Raw genomic sequence first — 25,030 nt, 5'->3', positions numbered from 1 at the left:
TACTGAGTTACAGTTCATATGAGGAAAATCAGTCAATTGAAATAAATTCATTAGGCCCTAATCTATGGATTTCACATGACACCCTAAAATAAATGGGCCTCACACTCTCGTTACGGTTTTTCTGTGCATTCAAAATGCCCTCCCTAAAATGCAATTGTGTTCGCTGTCTGTAGCTTATGCCTGCCCACATCATAACCGCACCGTTACCATGGAGCACTCTGTTCACAACGTTGACATAAGTCCACACGACGCCATACACGTGGTCTGCGGTTGTGAGGCCGGTTGGACGTACTGCGAAATTCTCTAAAACGACATGGTAGAGAAATTAACATTAAATTCTCTGGCAACAGCTCTGGTGGACATTCCTGCAGTCAGCATGCCAATTGCACTCTCCCTCAAAACTTAAGACATCTGTGGAATTGTGTTGTGACATAACTGCACATTTTAGAGTGGCCTTTTATTGTCCCCAGCACAAGGTACACCTGTGTAATGATCATGCTGTTTAATCTGCTTCCTGATATGCCACAGCTGTCAGGTGGATGGATTATCTTGGCAAAGGAGAAATGCTAACAAGTACGTAAACAAATTGTGTGTGTATGGAACATTTCTAGGATCTTATTCCAGCTCATGAAACATGGGATCAACACTTTACATGTTGCGTTGATATTTTTGTTCAGTGTACATGGAAGTGGATTTAAAAAGTGACATCAACAAGGGATCATAGCTTTCACCTGGATTCACCTGGTCAGTCTAGGTCATGGAAAGAGCAGGTGTCCTTAATGTTTTGTACACTCAGTGTATACACTCAAGTTGAAAATTAAAACCAGTCCACGTAGCATGCCAAAGCTGAAGTGATACTCATAAAAGTGTGATATCGGAGGCGGAATCTCATTTTTCCCTAAGTTCAGCCAGAATGTTCTTGATTTACTATATACTTTCAGAAAGCCTGTAGGCCTAGACAATGGTGCCAGCCTACTCTTTCCACCACAGTAATGAGATTATAAAATCAGTACTATTGCTTCTGTACTTGATGCGTCTAACAACTATCAACTTGAACTGGCATCTCCACCTCTATTACATAAAACTGTAGGAGTATATTGTAAGGTAGCAGATTGAGCATATCATTTGCAATAGCACTGCGGTTGACAGCACAAGGCGAAATTTTGGCAGTCACCCGCCACGAATTCAACACACACTGTTGGTGAAAGTACATGTTAAGATTTCACTGGGCCTCAGTAGTATGAGCCGAACAGACAGCCCAGCCAGCCACTCTAATATCACACAGGGTGGCATGTTACAGCAAAGGGGCTGAGTTGGCAAGACGCTCGACAGCAGACGCCCCACCTGTTCTGTCATTGTGTCGACCTAGACACATAATAACACAACAATACCACTCTCCGCATTTCAAAAGCAGAGGCATTTGACGAACCCCTCCACTTCCCTTTTCCTGCCGCCCGATACTTAAAACCACTTTCTACAGGCTGGCGGGGGCAAAAAGCATGACAGGCTCACACAGAAATAGGGAGGGACACACCAGGGAGAAGTCACGAACTTATAATAAATTAGTCGGGCAAACAGGTTCTTGTTGAGCTGATGGGAGAGATGGATAGAACAAAAAAATGATTTAATATATAGCCTGATCTACATGCATTCATATAACTGCATATCTTGATTTCATGATCCAAATTCTGCGTCCAAAGATTGATTTGCTTTGTCGGGTGCAGAGTGTTGAGAGCCTAGACAGTGTCGGCACAAACACAATACAGATTTGGATATTTAAGTGAAACGTTTGAACAGATAGTGGTGACAGGAGAGGGGCAATGGAAAAACATGTCTTTCTGTCAAACCTTCAATTTTGAAGATGACTCGCACCAGAAACACTGCCACTGGGGCCCAGGGAAGTGAGCCAGTCCAGGTGTTTAATAATTGTGCAGTCGTGCCAATGGGTTGAAGAATGTGTCAGCCTTTGTTTATCTGCTGGTCTGTACTTGTGCCACACCTTAATGACAGCTCTTAACACTGCTCTTTCCCTATAGACTGCCTGTGGGCACATACATCTCCTGACAAGAGTCAAGTAGTCTACACTGAGTAGTGCTGAGTGTATAGTGGGTCTACCATATTATGGGGTGGCTGGCTGATGATGATGTCACGTCGGGCTACTGACAATGTCTGCTCTTCTCCATGTCCCCCAAAAGTGTGGGAAAGTCAGGTTATCAGTGTAGATGTACATTTAAGGTCCAGAGAGAGGACGGGTCTAGTTTAACAAAATGAGACAGCTCCCTGACAACAAAGATCCAGCCTAAGCTAAGAGAATGAGACAGGTTTCAGAAAGCAAGTCTATACAATGACCCTGTCCGACTGAAAACAGATGATTTGGAACTGTCAGAAGTGACTTTGCCAGAAGAGCCCCGAGAGCTTCGTTCCAACAGTGTAAACCAACAGACGCTTAACTTCAAACTTTTGAATGTAATGTAACGCAGATCACCTCATGGTACAGTGAGTGTTCGGTATGTACACCATCTTGTCTATTGGCCATGGTAGCCTAATTAAGGTAAAACATTCAAAATATTCTATTTGGAATGTTTGCATTCATTTTAAGCAGCAGACCTGAATTTCTACTCATTTATAGAGTGCTATCTTATTCTGATAGCCTTGATAAAGTCATAATCTCGGGGCACCACACACAGAGAAACTCCAAAATCCTATTAGCGTTTCCCTTTCATTATTTTTCATCAAACTGAGAAAACTGACACGTATTAATTAATATCCATTACGTGGTTTTTTTCTCCTCTCTCCCCGAGAAGACGTTGTGGGGAAAAGAAGCAATTAGCTTAACAAAATAATCAAGAAAATATGTTTCAGAAATCCCTGATAAATGTCCTATGAGGTCCCATCTAAATGTAAGAAGTGTAATACATTCTTGCTGTCATATTCCATTAAACTGCTATTACAGTCTTGATAGAACTATTAGTCACTACATTATTAATAACATTAATGTATTTACATTTTTGGTGTACAAGCCTGCTTTCAAGCAATAATTTATGAACCCGACGTCAGATATGTTATAATGTTCCCCATCTACGGCCTTTTGTGTTTATTATTGATTGTGAAAACAGTCCGAATTCTAAGTTAAATCCCCCACCCGACTCCCCCTTTGTCTTAATGTATTGGAGTGGGGTCTTTGCATTAAGGGACTGAAATAAAGTGCATTTACATCTGAAGCATAACTTCATAATTTACATTCCAACATTTATTAGAGGTGACAAACGAGCGTTTGGTCCACTCATGCTTTTCCACAATGCAGCACTCATTCAATCCATATAAATTACAGCTGGGGTAGTGAGTGCAAGTGCAAATTATTTCATTATATTTATGCAGCACATGTATGAGTCTGTAGGGGGTTACCAGCATGAACAGACTCTGGGCTCTAGTGAGACTAACAAGGGCCTTTCCCTTAAGTCATTGTGTAAATCTAGTAAAGACTGACTGATATCTGACTTTTAGATGGGGCCTGCATGGTCTAAAAAGACAGTTGTCCTACATGGTGTTAAAGGGGTAGTCTTAATAAAAAGGCAGTCTTCTCAAATTTCAATAATCTTTCAACGCTTTCACAACTTAAGTTAGAAATGTGTGGATTTTGAGATAATGGGTTACTATATCATTTGCAATATGGCAAACCTTTGGCCTTTAATTAGCAACACTAGCATATCATCTCGCTTCTGAACATACATGTCAATTTTCCTGGCTGGAAAACACTTTGTTTAAAGGGATAAGCCTAGTTCAGGGAAATTACATATTTAGATAGTGTACCTAAATATGTAATTATGCTGAACTATCCCTTTAAGTGAAGTGACTTTTTAGCTCTCCTTATTCATAGCTCGGCCTAATATTCTCCCACTAACCAGCACTAGCATTACGTTACGTGATTAAAGACAGTCGAGCAGCATTTTCAGAAGTGTACAGTAGTTACAATTGCACTGAGGGAATCCCACCATTTAAACAAATATCTGGCGCTGCAGGGGAGCTGGCAGACAAATTAACAGCTAATAACTCACTGGGAAGCCAGATAAAAAATATATGAAAAAAAATCCCTGAAGTGTAAATTACTAATCATTTCTCTTATTTCCACACTTCTGAAAAAAGCCGTGCTACAGTGTAGTACAGGCAAAACGCAGCTTTCAAGATTATGCTTTTTATACACATAATCAAACCATCAGAAGAAACAGATTTCAGCATCAGCGGAGGGATTTGGAATATGGCCTGCAAAACAGTCTGGGCCTCCCCTACTGACAACGCTTTCAGGTCAGAGAAATGAACGAATGAACGAGAGAGAGAGAGAGAGAGAGCTTCAATCACCCTCCTGTTCATTAAAATCAGAGGACATCGCCAAAATGAAAAAGATGCTGACAAATCAAAGGGTCTCAGTACCTGAATTACCATAGTCATTTACTTATTAAAGCCAGGATGCTTGCTGTCAATCAAGAGGCATCACATCCCCCATTTGCGGTGGAAAGCCGGCGTAATTGCATCTCATACTAATCAACACAACTTGTGTAATTATGCCTTGAAAGTGACATTGGAGGCTGAGAGCGATGTGAGCAGTCTTGACAGCGTAGACATCTCTGATTCATCTGGAGATTTCAAGTCTCGCTGTGAGAAACGAGCCACTCACAGACCCAAGTTTCCTACTCTCCGATTCTGCACACAAATGTGACGCAAATGGTAAATCAAGCCGAAATAATTACAAAGTGGAACAGTAGTGAGTGTTAAAACCCAACTCAATGATGATTCTTTCCCAAGCATATTGAGACAAACTAACTAAGCCCTAATTAAAAATGTTTTAAAATGATATAATGTTAAGCAAACATATGACAGCTCACAAATTTATGAGAGAATTTGGAAATTATAGCTTTGTTACCATGTTGTTTGCATTAGTGTATTTGCTATGATTAACATTTCTACAAATAAATTCAAAAGTACTAATTAAAGTTTATGGAATTCTTCATAATCATAGACTTCAATGTTTGCAAATTGAACTTCCCAAAAAGTGTCATTCTTTTGGGCTGCATCTGCCATTGCACTGTAACTTAGCCAACGGGTCAATGTGAGGTCAAAACTACTACAGCGAACAAGAGGCTCTGAACAGTTTACAATATGAAATCAATACAGCCTTACAATCAGTCCTTTACATGAACAATGAAATATATGTGCTAATTATTAGCGTAAACATTTTCACAGTTTAGAAAGAAAAACTAAAGGAGGCAGCATTGAAAAAAAAAAGTGTCCCACTGCATTAGAGGGATACTTCGGTATTTTGGAAATTAAAAGTCCACATCCCTAGAGATGAACTCATGGATACCATTTTTATGTCTCTGCATCCAGTATGAAGGAAGTTGGAGGTAGTTTCGTGAGCCAACGCTAACTAGCATTAGCGCAATGATTGGAAGTCTACAGGAACTAAAGTTAATCAGCAAATTTGTTCAAACTGCACGCAGAGACGTAAAAATGCTATCCACAAGTTCATCTGATTCTGAGTAAGTAGATAAAGGGCCTCATTGGCAAAATCCCGAAGTATCCCTTTAAAGGAAGTGAGGAACACAGTTCTGGTGCAGCAGAGCACATAAGGCAGAAACCACAAAACAGTAAACATTTGGCTTGGACTCCTCTCTACTTATCCTTTTCAAAGAGCAGGGTGGAACCATCAGAAAATCACCAACATCAGAAAGACATTTGGCACACGGAAATAAAGAGGAAAGATTTATTAACAAACCTTTTTATAAGCGCAATAATCCTTGTCTGTGTCATCCCTTCATCATGACCTCAATATTTCTCACGTTCAAGAACCCGCTGGAGAAAGAGCATTTTGTGGCCAAAAGGGATGGGGGTGGGGAAGCCTGTCTGATTCACCCACATTCTGGTCTAATGAGTCAAAAAGTGTGACCTGCACTTAAAGGCCCAATGCAGTCAAAAATGTGATTTCCCTGTGTTTTATATATACACATTTCCACACTATGAGGTTGGAATAATACTGTAAATTGTGAAAATTATGGTAATGCCTTTTTAGTGTAAGAGTTGTTTGAAAAGACCACCTGAAATTTCAGCCTGTTTTGGTGGGATGGAGTTTTGGCCTGCCTGGTGACATCACCAGACGGTATAAGTCAATAGACCAATAATAAAAAAATAATAATCACACCTCTCTGCCAATAACAGCTAGTTCTCAGGTTACAATTCCTTCCCATTACACAAGTCCAATAAGGCCACTCACTCAGACCACTCTCAGACAGTCCTCAAATTCTTGCATGAGAAATTAATCTTTGCTAAGAAGCTATTTTTGTTTCTTTTTAACAATTTTAATAAAAAACTCACAGTAAGGTACTTAATTGTTACTCAGAAATGATTTGATATTGAGATAAAAACTGCTGCATTGGACCTTTAAACAAGAAGTCCAAGCCAGGAGCAGTAAACTCATTTTGAGAAGCCAGCAGTGTCGGCAGACCTGGAAGATGTGCTCCGAGCATGCACGATAAATCTGACGTGAAATCATAATCATAAAAGCAATTAGCTGACCCTGCGCCACTCGTCCTTGGACATGACAGTGAGAATTCATACAGAGTCCTCTAAGGAGGCTACCAGGGGGGTGAGGGGGAAGGAAAAAAGTGCAACACAGCAACAATAAAACAGTGGGTCCTTCCTGTATCATTAACCACTGACACAAACACATCGAATCGATGCACAACAAGAGCGACTCAGAGAAATAGAGTCTCAGAGACAGGTTCACCAAGACCTAAGAAGTACGCTCAACTAAGTGGACAACTTTGACAAGTGTTACAAAATGCAATGAAACAAATGAGAAAAAAAAATGTTTCTCACAACACAAACACCATTTGGTGTAATAATATAGCATTATGGTATATTGTGTGCCCCACAAAATACCATAGATTGTGTTCCCCAGGGCGGCTCTGCAAAACAGTTATTTTTTCCTGCTCAATGTGCATGAAAGCCCCGAAAGAGGACCTCCACTCAATACGAAGGACAGGTCTATAAAGCAAACACTAACATAGCTCGTCAGAACAAATATCAGACGTACAATACATAGAGCATGAGGCGACAGGTGTTATTCAGATGCTTTTGCACTGAATTTTGATCTTTTAAAGCTCGGAGAGTGTTTGGGTAGAAGCAGCTAGAACCACCAGCTAACACACATACTCAGTCTCTCACACAATCATCAATTCCCAACCCAGTAATCACAGTAAGGCCGAAATACTGGCTGCCACCTAGTGACCGTCTTCTCCAATAATCATGAAATATCTCTGTGGCTCGCGCCCCCACTCTGACCATAATTCTCCTTTACTGCGGACAGCTCCAATAAAGGATTACAATTACAATTAAAGTAATGAGCAAAGAGGAAAAAAGAAAAATCTAAAAGGAAGGTTCCCTAGACAAACTAAATTGCAGCCTAGTTTTCTGACAGACTAAGTAACACCCTACTGGACCCATTACTGAATATCATTGCTTATTCTGTCGGAATAAGGAATATGGAGTGTTGTAACAGTTTGTTCTATATGAAAACACATAGGCCTTTCTAAATAAATGTGACATCAGTGAGAGGTTTCCTGTTTTCAGACATGTTGTCTTATGTTTTTTTATTCAATCGAGAAGATTTTCCTCCATTACAAAACTAGTACTGTAGCCTAGTACAAGCTAGGTGACTTCAATGTGTCGGCTATTATTCACCCATATCTGATTGGTGTCAGATTTGTTGTCCTCAATTTATAGCTTGCCGCTTTAAAAAGTTGTTAAATGTTTTACACATTTCAACAATTCTTCGTTTGCATTTTGCATGTTGTTTTCAAAACAGGCATTTGAGGAACCTACATGGCCTTCAGCACATAGTAACATTTTGTTGTGTTACAGCCTGAATTTAAAATGGATTAAATTGAAAAATGTGTTACTGGCCTACACACACACAATACTCCATAATGTCAAAGTGGAATTATTATTATTTTTATTGTTACAAATTAAAAATTAAAATCTGAATTGTCTTGAGTCAATAAGTATTCAACCCCTTTGTTGTGGCAAGCCTAAATAGGTTCAGGAGTAAAAATGTGCTTAACAAGTCACATTAAGTTGAATGGACTCACCCGGTGTGCAATAATAGTGTTTAACAGGATTTTTGAATTACTACCTCAAATCTCTACCCCAACATACAATTATCAGTAAGGTCCCTCAGGTTGAGCAGCGAATGTCAACCACAGACTCAACCACAAAGACCAGGGAGATGTTCCAATGCCTCACAAAGGGCACCTATTGGCAGACATTTAATGGCTGTGACAGGACAAAACTGAGGATGGATCAACAACATTGTAGTTACTCCACAACACTAACCTTATTGGCAGAGTGAAAAGGAAGCCTGTTTGCAATAAGGTATAAGTAAAACTCTAACATTGGTGGCAAAGAAATGTACTTTATGTCCTGAATACAAAGTGTTATGTTTGGGGCACCACTTCATACTTTCAAGCATGTTGGTGGCTGCATCATGTTATGGGTATGCTTGTCATCAGCAAGGACAAGGGATTTTTGGGTGGGATAAAAATAAACGGAATAGATCTAAGCACAGGCAAACTCCTAGAGGAAAACCTGGTTCAGTCTGCTTTCCAACAGACATTTGCTTTTTTTTAAACCAATGTTTGAATTTTTCTTCCACTTTGACAGAGTAATTTGTGTAGATTGTTATTTTTTTGTTAACAATCTATTTTAATCCCACTTTGTAACAACAAAATGTGGGGGGAAAAAGGGGTGTGAATACTTTCTGATGGCACTGTATGTCTGCCAGGGCTCATGGGGACAGGGAAGAATAGCAGAAGAAAAGGGGAAAATGAGGAGGAAAGTGGTGGAGATACAGCAGGGGGAGCAGAAGCAGTCTTGACCCATGCCACTGGCAGTACTTCCAACGTATACGTTGGCATCTCGTCAGCCCCCCCAACTCCTGGGCTTTATGCATTTTTATTTTCTCTCTCTCTAGCTAGCTAGCATGATGGTGATAGCAGAGGGGCTACGGAAATTCAGAGACTGCTGAGCCAAAACAGATCACTTCAAAGCGCCTTATTTAACGCTCGCTAAATTTTTCATCACAGTCGCTTAATATCCTGGGGAAGGGGAGCTTTTGAAGTTGTGTGAGACCGGGATGTTCTTCTTACAACTTACCCCCCCCTCCCATTACCTCCTCCCTCTGCTCCTCCAACCTACCACCCCTAAACACACATGCGCACATAGGCCTACTGTACACACACACACACACACACACACACACACACACACACACACACACACACACACACACACACACACACACACACACACACACACACACACACACACACACACACACACACACACCCCCCTGGGTTCCCTGAGGGCCAGCTGTACACAACACTTCCACAGCATCATGTAGAGCCCCAGCCTATGCAGAGACACAGTATGGGAGACACAGTTGCCAACCAGTGAGATTGAAACAACCTGCTCCTCTTCTCTTTCCAGAGGTCATGCTCGTTAGCATATCCACATTGAATGGTGCGAGCTGGGGTTGACAAACATGGTTCTTTCTATTTGTCTGATGACAACGATTTGAGTTTTTTTTCAGAGAACTAGATAGCATTGGGAGGGGGAAGGACATATTTGATGGGGGGCAACGAGGGTAAAAGAAGCAAGATGGCGAGAAGGAGAGGCAGTCAGTGGCAAAGCGAGGACAGGGACGGGCGAGTGAATGAGAGGGACAACCCCAGCCCCCAAGGCAACAGCGGTAGCTGGGAGCGACTGACTAGTACTCCAGTGAACCGGAGGGAGCGCTCGGTCTGTGCCAGCCCGCTGAGAGAAAAACTGCAGGTCCAAACCTGCTCCTTCTCAGCGTCTCACCCTGACCGAGGCGGTGGTGGCAGTGGCTTCACCCGAGCCATTCGGTGAGCCAGGGCCCGCTGATCGGGCGAGGTGAGTCAGAACCTGTTAACATTGACTGGTGTCCCTAGCCTGACACTCAGACGCGTACGTGTGCATGCTCGTGCATGCGCACACGCACACACGCACACACACCTAGAAGCCTCCTCCCTCCAACCCCTGCCAGCAGTCCCCTTCCTCTCATCCAGATAAAATGCTTTCAGACACAAATTTCAATTATTCACCTCATCCAAATAATGCCATGTGACAAGAATTATCCCTACTGTAATAATCCACTTAACTGGGAAAGAGCAGCTCATCAAAAACAGAAAGGAGAAAAAGAGGAGGGAGGGGGGGGGGGGGACATGTCAACCATGTCTTGAACCAGGACCTTCATAACAAGAATATATCCTCTTTTTAAGAATGGGGGAGAGGGGGGGTAACACACTTGGATAAAGATGAATTAAATTGAAATAAAGCCTAGGAGAAAACTACAACAATCAATGACCCCAGGACAGGATTAAATCAGCCTCGGCAGTAACGAATGAGAAACGTAAGAGCGAACACTAAGACAATGTGTCACAGATGTATTCAAGAATACATATCGGATCCCTGTTATGAGGAGCACCAGTGCGTTGACATTTGCGTAAGATATTAGGCTACTAGTGCCACTAGGTTACTAGTGTGGTGGGTACGGTACGCTTACCCATAGCAAGCACCCAGAGTGCCCAAACAGTCTCACTGACTTCAGTCATGAGCTTATCGAAAGCAGTTTAGACCTTTCACTCCACTTTTCACTTTTGGCCAATTCCACAGTAACAGAATGATGTTGAAACTCAGATTGGTTTGTTTAAAATGTACGCCAAACAAAAACTATTGCAAAGTTAAACAAATAATTGTTTTACTTTCTGTAAAGTTTTCTGTGGAAATCATTAAAAGTAGTCCTTGTGCATTGATTGAGTCGTATGGTTTGTTTAACTTTGCAATCAATGTTCTTTTGTTTGAAATACATTTTTAAAAAAAAGGAAAAATCTGTCTCTGCATCATTCTGTAACTGTAGAATTAATCTTACTCACACATTAGAACCACAATCGGACCACAATGGTAGAAGATCAAAGCTTTGTACAACAATTCAAACATCCAATCGACCCCTAATTTTAAAGGGACGTATCAATGTAGCAGAACAGTTCAAAAAGTCCCTTTTTTTTATTCCTCAAAAGACAAAACACTAGAAGAATCATATTAAGAAGCCTATTAGACAGTCACTGGTTCCAAAGTGACTGTCAGATAATTGGTCCCCTTGAACAATGAATGATAGCTGGACAATCTTCCATCTTACAAGCCACAACAAAGTTCATGATCAGAACGAACATTCATTGCTTTAAAACCTTTTTTTTTTAAGTGGACTGATAACGCAGCTCACATACTGTATCTGTGTGACAAGGTTTGTCTTAACTTAAATGTATCCTGTAAGTGACACCTTGTGTGGACAGGAGGCTACCTAAACAAAGAATGACTACAATAAATATCCTAGGATACAACATTTAAAATGCAAGCAATATCCTATGTGGTTGTTTGGTGTTGAAATGATCATTGCCATGTTCAAGGTTCACCTTTTTATTCCTTTGTTTTAAATGGCCAATTCATCATGCCATTAAATTGTTGCACTTACAGTACCTCTAAACTTATAACAAAACAAAAACACAACAGTACTTTAACAGCGTTCTGAAAGGTTTGAAAGGAGCACAGATTCTGATGCAAAATAAAATTAGGGCTAGTGGACACATTTGTTAAGAAAAACCAACTAGCAAGGAAAACGCTTTTCATCTGTGGTTTAGGAGGAAAATCAGACATGACTTTTAAGGGAATAAAAAATGTAAAGATACAGGGTGTGGTAGTGGGCAATTAAAATGTAGGCCCTTTGAAAGAGACTTACAACAGCTAATAAAAAGATAAGCTATTCAATACCAATCTGTAACACACGTCTACAGAAAATAAGAAGGGTCATTTAATTTCACATTGCTTCATTTAAAGTCAACAAAACAGTGTCGAACTATCTAAACATGTTCTCATGAAAAACAGTAATTTTTGACTTATCTTAAAAAAAAGAAATCCTGTTTAGCCTTAGTTTTGATTGAATAGGGCGTTGTGTTCACTCTCTGCTTAGTGGGAATAGGACAAGAAATAAGCCAGTAAACAGTGGAGGGTTTCACTTGGTTAGTTGTGCAGAACACAGTGATGTCGTCTTACCATTGCTTCTCTGGGGGCAACGTCATCTCTGGACGGAGCACGAGGCTGAAAACATGAACAGATGCTTGGATTAGAGCTCCACCTACTGGCAATGTGGAGAGTGCGGGTTGGATTTGTCTAATATTTCAGCAAATGATACTCAGAAGTACACTGCCACAGGGGACATTCATGTAGCCTGAATAGGCTATCTCTGTACACAGTCGGCACATGCTTGAAAATCCGAGATGCCTAGGTTAGATGAACATGCGAATTACAGCATCCTGAACAAAATATCTCTATAGATCACAAATTGTATAGAAAAGCAGGTTAAGGATTATTTATAAAAAGGTTTAGGCTAGGCCTTTAGATCTTTAGTATATTGGTCAGATAAGAAATAGCTTAGGCCTAGACTTATGTAGAACACCCTGTGAAGACTAAATATCTTAGTACAAAATCTAGGCCTAATTTATCAAAAGGGTTTCCAAAAACAACATTAGGCATAGGCCAACTATCAATAGCCTAATTAGAACAACTTTGTATTAAGAGGATAGTGACACAGTACAATGGTAACATTCACAAAATGGAGAACAAAACATCCTTAACATTGTAAGGTCATTTTATTTAGTGTATAATAATACAAAAGGGTAATATGTAAGATATTTCCGTTTGGAGAGTCCAGAGCCCAGAGGCCCAGGTCTGCCTGAAGGGTATGATGGGGTAGAAGAAGACATTTAAGATAAGGTCTGAATAATTTACATTTCGGAAATCAAATTATGTTATCTTGTCTGTCTCAGTTCCGCATGTAGGCCTGACACTGTTGATTCGGTCTTCACAGCAATGGATGACAAAGCAAATGTTGCACTAATTCCTGGGTTGCTGATGTAAAGTAAGCACATCATTGGCCCCCAAAATATTCAGGCTATTCTAGTTTTAAAAAAAATCTTGAGACAGTTCCATTCACTTGTCATGTTTCAGCCATAAACCTGATAAACTCCTGTAATACAGCACCAGCTATATTGTATTTGTAGTTCCTGAAGCATAGGCTTAGTCTCCATTTTGACATTCTGTAGGATATTGTTACATGACACGACTACGGCTCGGACCCAGGTCCACTCCAGGCAGGCTACATTACAGTGTATTCGGAAAGTATTCAAACCCCTTGACTTTTCCCCACGTTACATCCTTATTCTAAAATGGATTACATTTTTCCCCCCCTCAATCTACACATAACTCATAATAACCAAGCAAAACCAGGTTTATAGAAATGTTTGCAAATTTATGACAAATAAATTGAAATATCACATTTACATAAGTATTCAGACCATTTATTCAGTACTTTGTTGAAGCACCTTTGACAGCCTCAAGTCTGCCACTCCTACGTTGTCTTGGCTGTGTGCTTAGGGTCGTTGTCCTGATGGAAGGTGAGCCTTCGCCCCAGTCTGAGGTCCTGAGCGCTCTGGATGAGGTTTTCATCAAGGATCTCTCTGTACTTTCGATCCGGACTAGTCTCCCAGCCCCTAATCGCTGAAAAACATCCCCACAGCATGATGCTGCCACCACCATGCTTCACCGTAGGGATGGTGCCAGGTTTCCTCCAGATGTGACACTTGGCATTCAGGCCAAAGAGTTTAATCTTGGTTTCATCACACCAGAGAATCTTGTTTCTCACGGTCGGAGTCCTTTAGGTGCCTTTTGGAAAACTCCAAGCAGGCTGTCGTGCCTTTTACTGAGGAGTGGCTTCTGTCTGCCCACTCTACCATAAAGGCCTGATTGGTGGAGTGCTGCAGAGATGGTTGTCCTTCTGGAAGTTTCTGACAGAACTCAAGAGCTCTGTCAGATTGACCATCGGGTTCTTCATAACCTCCCTGTCCAAGGCCCTTGTCCCCCAATTGCTCGGTTTGGCCAGACAGCCAGCTCTAGGAAGAGCCTTGGTGATTACAAACTTATTTTTAAGAATGGAGGCCACTGTGTTCTTGGGGAACTTCAATGCTGCAGAAATGTGCTGGTACCTTTCCCCAGATTTGTGCCTCGACACAATCCTGTCTCGGATCTCTACAGACAATTGCTTCGACCTCATGGCTTGGTTTTTGCTCTGATAGGCACTGTGAACTGTGGGACCTTATATAGACAGGTGTGTGCCTTTCCAAATGATGTCCAATCAATAGAATTTACCACAGGTGGACTACAAATCAAGTTGTAGGAACATCTCAAGGATGATCAATGGATACAGGAGGTAACGGAGCTCAATCTGAAGTCCCATAGCAAAGGGTGTGAACACTTATGTAAATAAGGTATCTTTGACTTTTAATACATTTGAGAAAAAAAAATGAAAAAAACTGTTTCCACATTATGGGGTATTGTGTGTAGATTGCTGAGGAATTTATTTTATTTAATCAATTTTACAATAAGGCTGTAAATTAACAAAATGTGGAAAAAATATATACAAAAGTAGGTGGACACCCCTTCAAATGATTGGATTCGGCTATTTCAGCCGCACCCATTGCTGACAGGTGTATAAAATTGAGCAGACAGCCATGTAATCTCCATAGACAAACATTGGCAGTAGAATGGCCTTACTGAAGAGCTCAGTGACTTTCAACTGTCATTGGATGCCACCTTTCCAACAAGTCAGTTCATCAACTTTCTGCCCTGCTAGAGCTGCCCCGGTCAACTGTAAGTGCTGTTGTGAAGTGGAAAAATCTAGGAGAAACAACAGCTCAGCCGCCAAGTGGTAGGACACACAAACTCACAGAACGGGACCACCGAGTGCTGAAGCACGTAGCACGTAAAAATCGTCTGTCCTCGATTGCAACACTCACTACCGAGTTCCAATCTGCCTCTGGAAGCAACTTCATTACACAAACTGTTCGTCGGGAGCTTCATTAAATGGGTTTCCATGGCCGAGCAACCGCACACAAGCCTAAGATCACCATGTGCAATGCCAAGCATCGGCTGGAGTGGTGTAAAGCACGCGCCATTGGACTCTGGAGCAGTGGAAACGCGATCTCTGGAGTAATGATTCCCGCTTCACCATCTGGCAGTCCAACGGACAAATCTGGGTTTGGCGGACGCCAGGAGAACGCTACCTGTCTGAATGCATAGTGCCAACTAGGGTTTCACATTTTGGGGAATATTCAGAGGTAGAAACTTTCCGTGGGAATTAACAGAAATATATGGAAAATAATATTAATACCATTTAAATGTAGATGTTTTTTGCATTGGATATACTTGCCATATAATATGGAGACAGAAACATAAACATTTTACCTTACCAGTAGAAATAATTACAAATGACTTAATCCTTCCAAAAGACATTTTTAAAAAACTATTTAGTTATGAATTGAACTTTAATTAAATGAGTTGACTCTTCACATGGAATGATTTCACTGAACAACAAAAAGGGAATATTGAATGATCCCCAATGATCCATCGCATCTCCCAAAAATGTTTTCAACATACATCTGTGAAATGAAACTAAAGCTTTGGTTGTTTTCCTCTAAGGCTTCCACGTCTGCTCCCTGGACCTCCTCAATGTCCACCTATTGAACATCAGACTCAGAGGTCTCATCTTCACTGTCACTTTCCAACCTTGTTGAGGATGGCTCGTTGTCAGGCTCAAAAAGCCTCAAATTTGCCTGGATGGCCACCAATTTTTTAACCCTTGTATTGGTCAGCCTGTTGTGTGCTTTGGTGTGTGTATTCCCAAACAAGGACCAGTTGCGCTCTGAGGTGGCTGATGTTGGTGGGATTTGGAGGATGATGGAGGCAACGGGGGAAAGAGCCTCAGATCCACAAAGTCCCTTCCACCAGGTGGCTGATGAGATATGTTGGCACGACTGCCATATTGCATCTCCATCCCAAAGCCCTTGCTTGGAAGTGTACTTCGCCAGACTGTCAAGAACCTTTCCCTCATCTAGGCCAAGGTGGTGAGACACAGTAGTGATGACACCATATGCCTTGTTGATCTCTGCACAAGACAGGATGCTTTTGCCAGCATACTTGGGGTCCAACATGTACGCTGCGGCGCGTATGGGCTTCAGGCAGAAGTCTTCACGCTTTTTGATGCATTTAAGAACTGCAGTGTCCTCTGCTTAGAGCAACAGTGAAGTGGGCAGAGCAGTACGGATTTCGTCTCTTACATCTGCAAGCAGAGTCTGAACATCAGACAGGATGGCATTGTCTCCCTCAATCCGTGCAATGGCAACTGCTATAGGTTTCAGGAGTTTCAGGCTGCTTACCACTCTCTCCCAAAACACATCATCCAGGAGGATTCTCTTGATCGGGCTGTCCATATTGGCAGACTGTGATATGGCCATTTCTTGGAGAGACTCCTTTCCCTCCAGGAGACTGTCAAACATGATGACAACACCATCCCAACGGGTGTTGCTGGGAAGCTTCAATGCAGTGCTCTTATTCTTGTCACTTTGCTTGGTGAGGTAGATTGCTGCTATAACTTGATGACCCTTCACATACCTAACCATTTCCTTGGCTCTCTTGTAGAGTGTATCCATTGTTTTCAGTGCCATGATGTCCTTGAGGAGCAGATCCAATGCATGAGTAGCACAGCCAATGGGTGTGCTGTGAGGGTAGGACTCCTCCACTTTAGACCAAGCAGCCTTCATGTTCGCATCATTGTCTGTCACCAGTGCAAATACCTTCTGTGATCCAAGGTCATTGATGACTGCCTTCAGCTCATCTGCAATGTAGAGAGCGGTGTGTCTGTTGTCCCTTGTGTCTATGCCCTTGCAGAATACTGGTTGAGGAGTGGAGATTATGTAGTTAATTATTCCTTGCCCACGAACATTCGACCACCCATCAGAGATGATTGCAATACAGTCTGCTTTCTCTATGATTTGCTTGACCTTCACTTGAACTCTGTTGAACTCCGCATGCAGCAAATGAGTATATAAAGCATGTCTGGTTGGAGGGTGTATCCTAGGCAAAGAACATTCAGAAATCTCTTCCAATACACATTGCCTGTGAGCATCAGAGGTGAACCAGTTGCATACACCGCTCGAGCAAGACATTCATCAGCATTTCTCTGACTACGTTCCTCCATTGAGTCAAAAACTTCTGATTCCAGGAGGACTATGAGCTGTTGCTATCGATAAGGTGTCTGATTCATCATTTTCACCTCGAATAGAAGTAGAGGGACTTTTGTCAGAGGTTGCTTGTTGTGAGCGCTGAGGGAACTTCATGCACATGGCCAGATGATTCCGCATCTTTGTTGCATTCTTCACATATGATTTGGCACAGTATTTGCAAATGTACACAGCTTTTCCTTCTACATTAGTTGGAGTGAAATGTCTCCTCACATCAGACTGTGGCACTTTCCTGTAAAGATTAGAAAACAAAATTAGTAATAAAACAAATACAATTCCATGTACAGACAAATAGTTAAGCAGTTAGATTAAACAACTCCTTTGTAAGATAAATGTTTTAAAATGAAACATGTATGGAAACAGGTGAATTAACACTCCTCAGTTAGCAGGCTCAAGCAAGCTAAAACCCACATGATGGCAAAAACTAACTAGCAGAAATTGTTAACAAGTTATAAATGATTTAAACATTTTGCTGTAGGCTACTATCTACTAGTTAACAAAAAATCATGTATGTCATAAAATATATTCACCCCACCCAGTATTGTAATCAAAACTTACCAGAAAGCATGTAGTCCTTGGCTCAGACAGTCTAGCAGTATCTCATTAGTATGCAAGATCTTGAGAATCAGCTGTACATGTGATTGATGGAAGAGTGCACTGCACATGTGACGGAAGAATACACTGTGCATGCAGAGGGTTGCAATTCCATTGAATTGGGGATAGGTTATGCCACAAGACCTAGAATTGCCTTATGTGTATCCCACAAAAAAAGGTTCCCTGTTAAGCTAACTGTTTTTATGAATTTAAGCAAAATTCCCCAAATTCCAGGACTTAACTTCCCATGGAAAATTTCCAGAAAAACTCTAGTGCCAACTGTAAAGTTTGCTGGAGGAGGAATAATGGTCTGGGCATGTTTTTCATGGGCTAGGCCCCTAAGTTCCATTGAAGGCAAATCTAAACGCTACAGCATACAATGACATTCTAGAAGATTCTACACTTCCAACTTTGTGGCATCAGTTTGGGGAAGGCCCTTTCCTGTTTCAGCATGACAGTGCCCCTGTGCAAAAAGCGAAGTCGATACAGAAATGGTATGTGGAAGAACTTGACTGTTAGCATTAGCGGCGAACAATTAGCGCCTCAGAAGATTTAGGGCAACTTGCTTAGAAAAGACAAACTTGCTGTTTGCTGATGTAAGAAACACAAACTAATAGTGTAATTATAGAATGCTAGTGGATTTAAATTAATAAGCAAAGTGAAAACAGCATTGTGATCAACATTGTTGCATGTGCTGCATTGGCCATGCAGAATGAACGCAAGTGTCTCGTGGTTGAGTAACATCAAATACGCTCCTTGAGTGACAGGGTAGGACTGGTCTGTGGCTAGGTCTGTGTGGAAAGTGGCACGGAGAGAAAGAGCGGAGAGAGATGACTCAAGTAGCGAAGTAAACTATGAAAATTTACACATGGCTTATCACATTTAACAAACATTCAAATACCGGTATAGAAGTAAATATCATAAAATACGGTATACCGCCCAGCCCTACTGCACAGAGATGTTTTCTAATAATGGTATTGAAAACAATAAGACTGCCATGTTCAAATGAATCATTTCAGTCACTAGTCCAATTCTCCATCAAAGTCTTGGGCTTGTAGGACATTGGAGTATTGCACCATTGGAATAGCCCTCTCAGAGAGCTGGCATGTATTAGACTATTCAAGGGGAGTTGGGTTGAAGCATTTTAGGTTGATAAGAAGGTAAAACTTATAAACAATCATCTCTAGCCGGCTTCCACACTGTACCCTGCCCTGAACCTTAGAGACTGCTAATGTAATAGTTTAGCTTCTGTCCCTCTCCTCGCCCCTACCTGGGCTCGAACCAGGGACCCTCTGCACACATCAACAACTACCTACCACGAAGCATCGTTACCTATCGCTCCACAAAAGCCGCGGCCCTTGCAGAGCAAGGGAAACAACTACTTCAAGGTCTCAGAGCGAGTGATGTCACCGATTGAAACGCTATTAGCGCGCACCCCGCTAACTAGCTAGCCATTTCACACCGGTTACAATAAACTATGTACATAGAGTCGTTGATCGGTCACTTTAATAATGTTTACACACTGTTTTACCCACCACTATATGAACAGTACCAGACAAAAGTTTGGACACCTACTCATTCACAGGTTTATCTTTATTTTTACTATTTTCTACATTGCAAAATAATAGTGAAGACATCACAACTACGAAATAACACGATATGGAATCATTTAGTAACCAAAAAAAAGTGTTAAACTATCAAAATATATTTGATGACAGCTTTGCACACTCCTGGCATTTTCTCAAGCAGCTTCACCTGGAATGCTTTTCCAACAGTCTTTTTAGGAGTTCTCACATATGCTGAGCACTTGTTGGCTGTTTTTCCTTCACTCTGCGGTCCAACTCATCCCAAACCATCTCAATTGGGTTGAGGTCAGGTGATTGTGTAGGCCAGGTCATCTGATGCAACACTCCATCACTCTCCTTCTTGGTCAAATACCACTTACACATCCTGGATGTGTTGGGTCATTGTCCTGTTAAAACAAATGATAGTCCCACTAAGCGCAAACCAGATGGGAGGACGTATTGCTGCAGAATGCTAAGGTAGTCATGCAGGTTAAGTGTGCCTTGAATTCTAAATAAATCACTGACAGGGTCACCAGCAAAGCACCTCCATGCTTCACAGTGGGAACCACATGCGGAGATCATCCGTTCACCTACTCTGCATCTCACAAAGACACAGTGTTTGGAACAAAAAATCTCCAATTTGGACTCATCAGACCAAAGGACAGATTTCCACCGGTCTAATGTCCATAGCTCATGTTTCTTGGTAGCAATTCGACCATGAAAGCCTGATTCACGCCGTCTCCTCTGAACAGTTGATGTTGAGATGTGTCTGTTACTTGAACTCTGAAGCATTTATTTGGGCTGCAATCTGCAGTTAACTCTAATGAACATATCCTCTGCAGCAGAGGTATTTCTGGGTCTTCCTTTCCTGTGGCGGTCCTCATGAGAGCCAGTTTCATCATAGCGCTTGATGGTTTTTGCAACTGCACTTGAAGAAACATTGAAAGTTCTTGACATTTTCCGGATTGACTGACCTTCACGTCTTAAAGTAATGATGGACTGTCGTTTCTCTTTGCTTACTTGAGCTGTTCTTGTCATAATATGGACTTGGTCTTTTACCAAATAGGGATATCTTCTGTATATCACCCCTACATTGTCACAACACAAGCGATTGACTCAAATGCATTAAGAAGGAAATAAATTCCACAAATTAGCTTAACAAGGCACACCTGTTAATTGAAACGCATTCCAGGTGACTACCTCATGAAGCTGGTTGAGAAATGCCAAGAGTGTGCAAAGCTGTCAAAGGCAAAGGGTGGCTACTTTGAAGAATCTCAAATATAAAATATATTTTGATTTGTTTAACAGTTTTTTGGTTACTGCATGATTACATATGGGTTATTTCATAGTTGATGTCTTCACAATTATTCTACAACATAGAAAATAGTAAAAAAAATTGAAAAACCCTGGAATGAATAGGTGTGTCCAAATGGTACTGATATACTGTATTTTAGTCTTGGCTCATCCTATATGTACACACCTTTTCTATTCATATACTGTCCATACAGTCTATACACACCATTCACATACAGTACATATATATTTATTTATATTCCGGATTTTGACATCACTCGTTCGGATAGGTCTTAATTTCTTGTTATTTTTCTACCTTTGGATAATGTGTGTATTGTTATTGTATTTCTCGATATTGCTGCATTGTTGGAGCTAGAAACATAAGCATTTCCCTGCACCTGCGATAACATCTGCAAAACTGTGTACGCAACCAATAAACTTTGATTGGAATTGCTTTCATAGAGGACTATTTTGAATTGTGAGGATGAACACACAATTTGTTTTCGTCATGAGCAAAAGTTATTGGTTTTCTACCCAAAGTTGCAAATCCATTTTATAAACACAGGAGACCAGGAAACTGGATAAAAGAGTGGGCAGTATAGCAGGAACAGCTCAATTTAGCGATCAAAACTTGATACTATCACACTGTATAATGGGAAATAAGGTGAATGACTTCATTGACTAACATCTCTGAACAGGGAAAAGGACCCTAACCATCACCACATTTAAGGGAAATGCATTAGGCCATATGGTATGAAGAAACAATACTCCAAGCCACTGCTTCATACTACTTGTCAGACAGAGACAACTCCTATTGTATACTAGTCTTGGGATGGGATTAGTGTAGAGTTTGGGTGGGGGGGGGGTGGGGGGGGTGTGGGTGGCATTTGACCATTTTTGGGAATTCATGTCTTAATAATTTATGGATGTTGGGTACTATATTTGTTGACTACCATATCAATCCTTTAAATTATAAATGGCCAATTTGGGTGCAATCAATTTGCTTAATTTCTAAAAGATCAAACTATATTTCAACAACACACTTAATCAATGTGATTTCTAGCTGGGCAAGTGGGAGTGCGGTGGATGCTCATCTATTCGTTTGCTTATCTATCACTGATCAGAAATATTTAGCATGCTATAACGTAGCCTAAATCAAGTGTAGGCCAATAAGTTTGCTCGATCGCGTATAGGCAACTCCAAAATCCTGCGGATGGTGGGAAATATCAACAAGACTAAAATGTGTTAGAAAATTATAGCAATCTATACTTTCAATCTTTACCTTGATGAAAATACTCTTGATGTAAGACCCTACACCACAAAGCAGAGTGAGGGTAGGAAAGAGGTTGACCGATTATGATTTTTCAACGCCGTTACCGATTATTGGAGGACCAAAAAAAGCCGATACCGATTAAATCGTACGATTTTTATATATATTTGTAATAATGACAATTACAACAATACTGAATGAACAACGAACACTTTTATTTTAATGTAATATAATACATAAATAAAATCTATTTAGTCTCAAATAAATAATGAAACATGTTCAATTTGGTTTAAATAATGCAAAAACAAAGTGTTGGAGAAGAAATTAAAAGTGTAATATGTGCCATGTAAAAAAGCTCATGTTTAAGTTCCTTGCTCAGAACATATGAAAGCTGGTATTTCAATATTCCCAATTCTTCAATATTCTCAGTTAAGAAGTTTTAGGTTGTAGTTATTATAGGAATTATGACGCGTCGACTATTTCTCTCTATACCATTTGTATTTCATATAACTTTCACTACTGGATGTTCTTATAGGCACTTTAGTACTGCCAGCCTAATCTCGGGAGTTGATAGGCTTGAAGTCAAAAACAGTACTGTGCTTCAAGCATTGCTAAGAGCTGCTGGCAAACGCAGTCAAGTGCTGTTTGAATGAATGCTTACGAGCCTGCTGCTGCCTACCGCCGCTCAGTCAGACTGCTCTATCAAATATCAAATCATAGACTTAATTATAATAAACACAGAAATACGAGGCTTTGGTCATTAATATGGTCAAATACAGAAACTATCATTTTGAAAACAAAACATTTATTCTTTCAGTGAAATACGGAACCGTTCCGTATTTTATCGAACGTGTGGCAACCCAAGTCTAAATACTGCTGTTACATTGTACAACCTTCAATGTTATGTCATAGTTATGTAAAATTCTGGCAAATTAGTTCACAACGAGCCAGGCGGCATAAACTGTTGCATATTCCCTGACTCTGCTTGCACTGAACGCAAGTGACACAATTTCTCTAGTTAATATTGCCTGCTAACATGAATTTCTTTAAACTAAATATGCAGGTTTAAAAATATATACTTCTGTGTATTGATTTTAAGAAAGGCATTGATGTTTATGGTTAGGTATATTTGTGCAAAGATTGTGCTTTTTTTCAGCAATGCGCTTTTGTTAAATCATCACCCATTTGGCGAAGTTGAAGTAGGCTGTGAATCAATGATAAATTAACAGGCACCGCATTGATTATATGCAACGCAGGACAAGCTAGTTAACCTAGTAATATCATCAACCATGTGTAGTTAACTAGTGATTATGTGAAGATTGACTGTTTTTTTATAACATACGTTTAATGCTTGCTAGCAACTTACCTTGGCTCCTTGCAACCTACTGGGTCCTTTTGACGCTGCACTCGCGTAAAAGGCAGTCAGCCTGCAACGCAGTTTCCTCGTGGATTGCAATGTAATTGGCCATAATCGGCGTCCAAAAAGGCAGACTACCGATTGTTATGAAAACTAGAAATCGGCCCTAATTAATTGGCCATTCCGATTAATCGGTCGACCTCTAGCAGGAAAGAGATGAAACGTGGATCAAAAAGGCAAGGGCTTGCCTTGGGTTCTCTTTCAACATATCGCTTTTTTTATATGACAGGGGTTCCACACGTTGTCGTGACACAAGTTGTGTGGGAAAAATTTGATTTGTATTTTATATTTCCATTATATTCTTAGCCTTTGTGTGTTGACTGTGATCAGGTTAGCGTAAGTCTGTCATGTCTATTTAATTAACAAAATAACTATTGATTTCATGTGCATATGCCATTCTATTCTTTTGAAAATACATTTTATTTGTCGTATGTTTCTTAGGACCTGCCTAAATGAATTAATAATGGGTATTTTGGTTATGGTGTATATTCAATGGCTTTATTAAAATAGTCCACCCACATGGGACTACATCTCCTCCCAGCATGTGCATGGAGATATAAAATGCTTATCCTGGCAAGACTGTGGTAAATGAATTGGACTCAAAAAAAATAACATTGACCATTATACATTTTTTACAGGCAACATACCGTAAAGTCTGTCTGTAAAGGGTATACGTGTGTATTTTTTATTTGAAAGATTATTTCTCGCTGATATGAAAGATAAGGGGCATGTCAACATATGTTTAGAAAACCGGTTTGAAAGCTTTGACTATTTGCGTTCTAAAACAGGTCGAAATTGTAGTTCGCATGGGGCCAAACGTGGGAAAATGTAAACGCTGAAAACCCTACATATGGAGAAGGGTTTTCGAGCGCTATTACTTCGCTAACTAGAGCATTGACATTTGCGATTCTCGTTGAACTATTACCTACCTAGACACCATGATAGCTACATGACTTTCACATGTATAGAAAGTATGGGTAGTTTCGTGGCCTTCACCTGTCAACACAGAAACATTGAAACTTTTTCGAGCTAGCAAGCTACTAACGTTAGCTAGCAGCAACTAACGTTAGCTGTCTAGCTTAATCATAGCTAATTCATAGGTTCAAGCAAATGTAATTCATAGGTTCAAGGAAGTGCAATATGCAACTACAAACCATTATATAAGGTATGAAAGTATAAATAGAGACCTGTGTTTGCGGATCAGGTTGTTCAGAAGATGCCATCTTTCCCAGCCTACTCCTCGTCTAATCGATTAATTCGGGAACGATTGCTTAGGCCTGAATAAGGACGACTACTAAAACTCGGACATTATGTTTTTATTTTTATTTCGTTCTTTCTATTATGTTGAGGCAATATAGTATATATTATTTTCTAATTATATATGTATAAATCAGTGGAGATTGCTGAGGGAGGACAGCTCATGATAATGGCTGGAACGGAGCCAATGAAATGGCATCAAACTATGTATTTGATACTATAAAAATGTTTTACAAATGTTTTTGATACTATTCTACTCATTCCTCTCCAGCCATTACCACGAGCCCGTCCTCCCCAATTAAGGTGCCACCAACCTCCTGTGATAAATATATATTTTTCCTTATTCAACTTTGTTCAAAATCAGGTCCGTTTG

At 40.5% G+C, this 25,030-nt stretch overlaps 1 protein-coding gene across 1 annotated transcript in view; it reads right to left on the bottom strand.

Annotated features, from left to right (window-relative positions):
* pex14 (peroxisomal biogenesis factor 14) overlaps nt 1-24,850 on the bottom strand; it is a 115,378-nt gene extending 90,528 nt beyond the window's left edge. The window contains exons 1-2 of the mRNA XM_014145823.2: nt 24,588-24,850; nt 12,181-12,225 (exon numbers count right to left, since the gene is read on the bottom strand). Of these exons, the coding sequence (XP_014001298.1) occupies nt 12,181-12,225; nt 24,588-24,623 (81 nt within the window). The 5' untranslated portion in view covers nt 24,624-24,850. The remainder of the gene's footprint in view (nt 1-12,180; nt 12,226-24,587) is intronic.
* Nucleotides 24,851-25,030: the final 180 nt, after the last annotated feature.

Source organism: Salmo salar, chromosome ssa15 (genome assembly GCF_905237065.1).
Source record: "Salmo salar chromosome ssa15, Ssal_v3.1, whole genome shotgun sequence".
Lineage (NCBI taxonomy): Eukaryota > Metazoa > Chordata > Actinopteri > Salmoniformes > Salmonidae > Salmo > Salmo salar.
The sequence above is the reverse complement of the archived record's forward strand: the minus strand, read 5'-3'. Positions and strand labels throughout refer to the sequence as shown.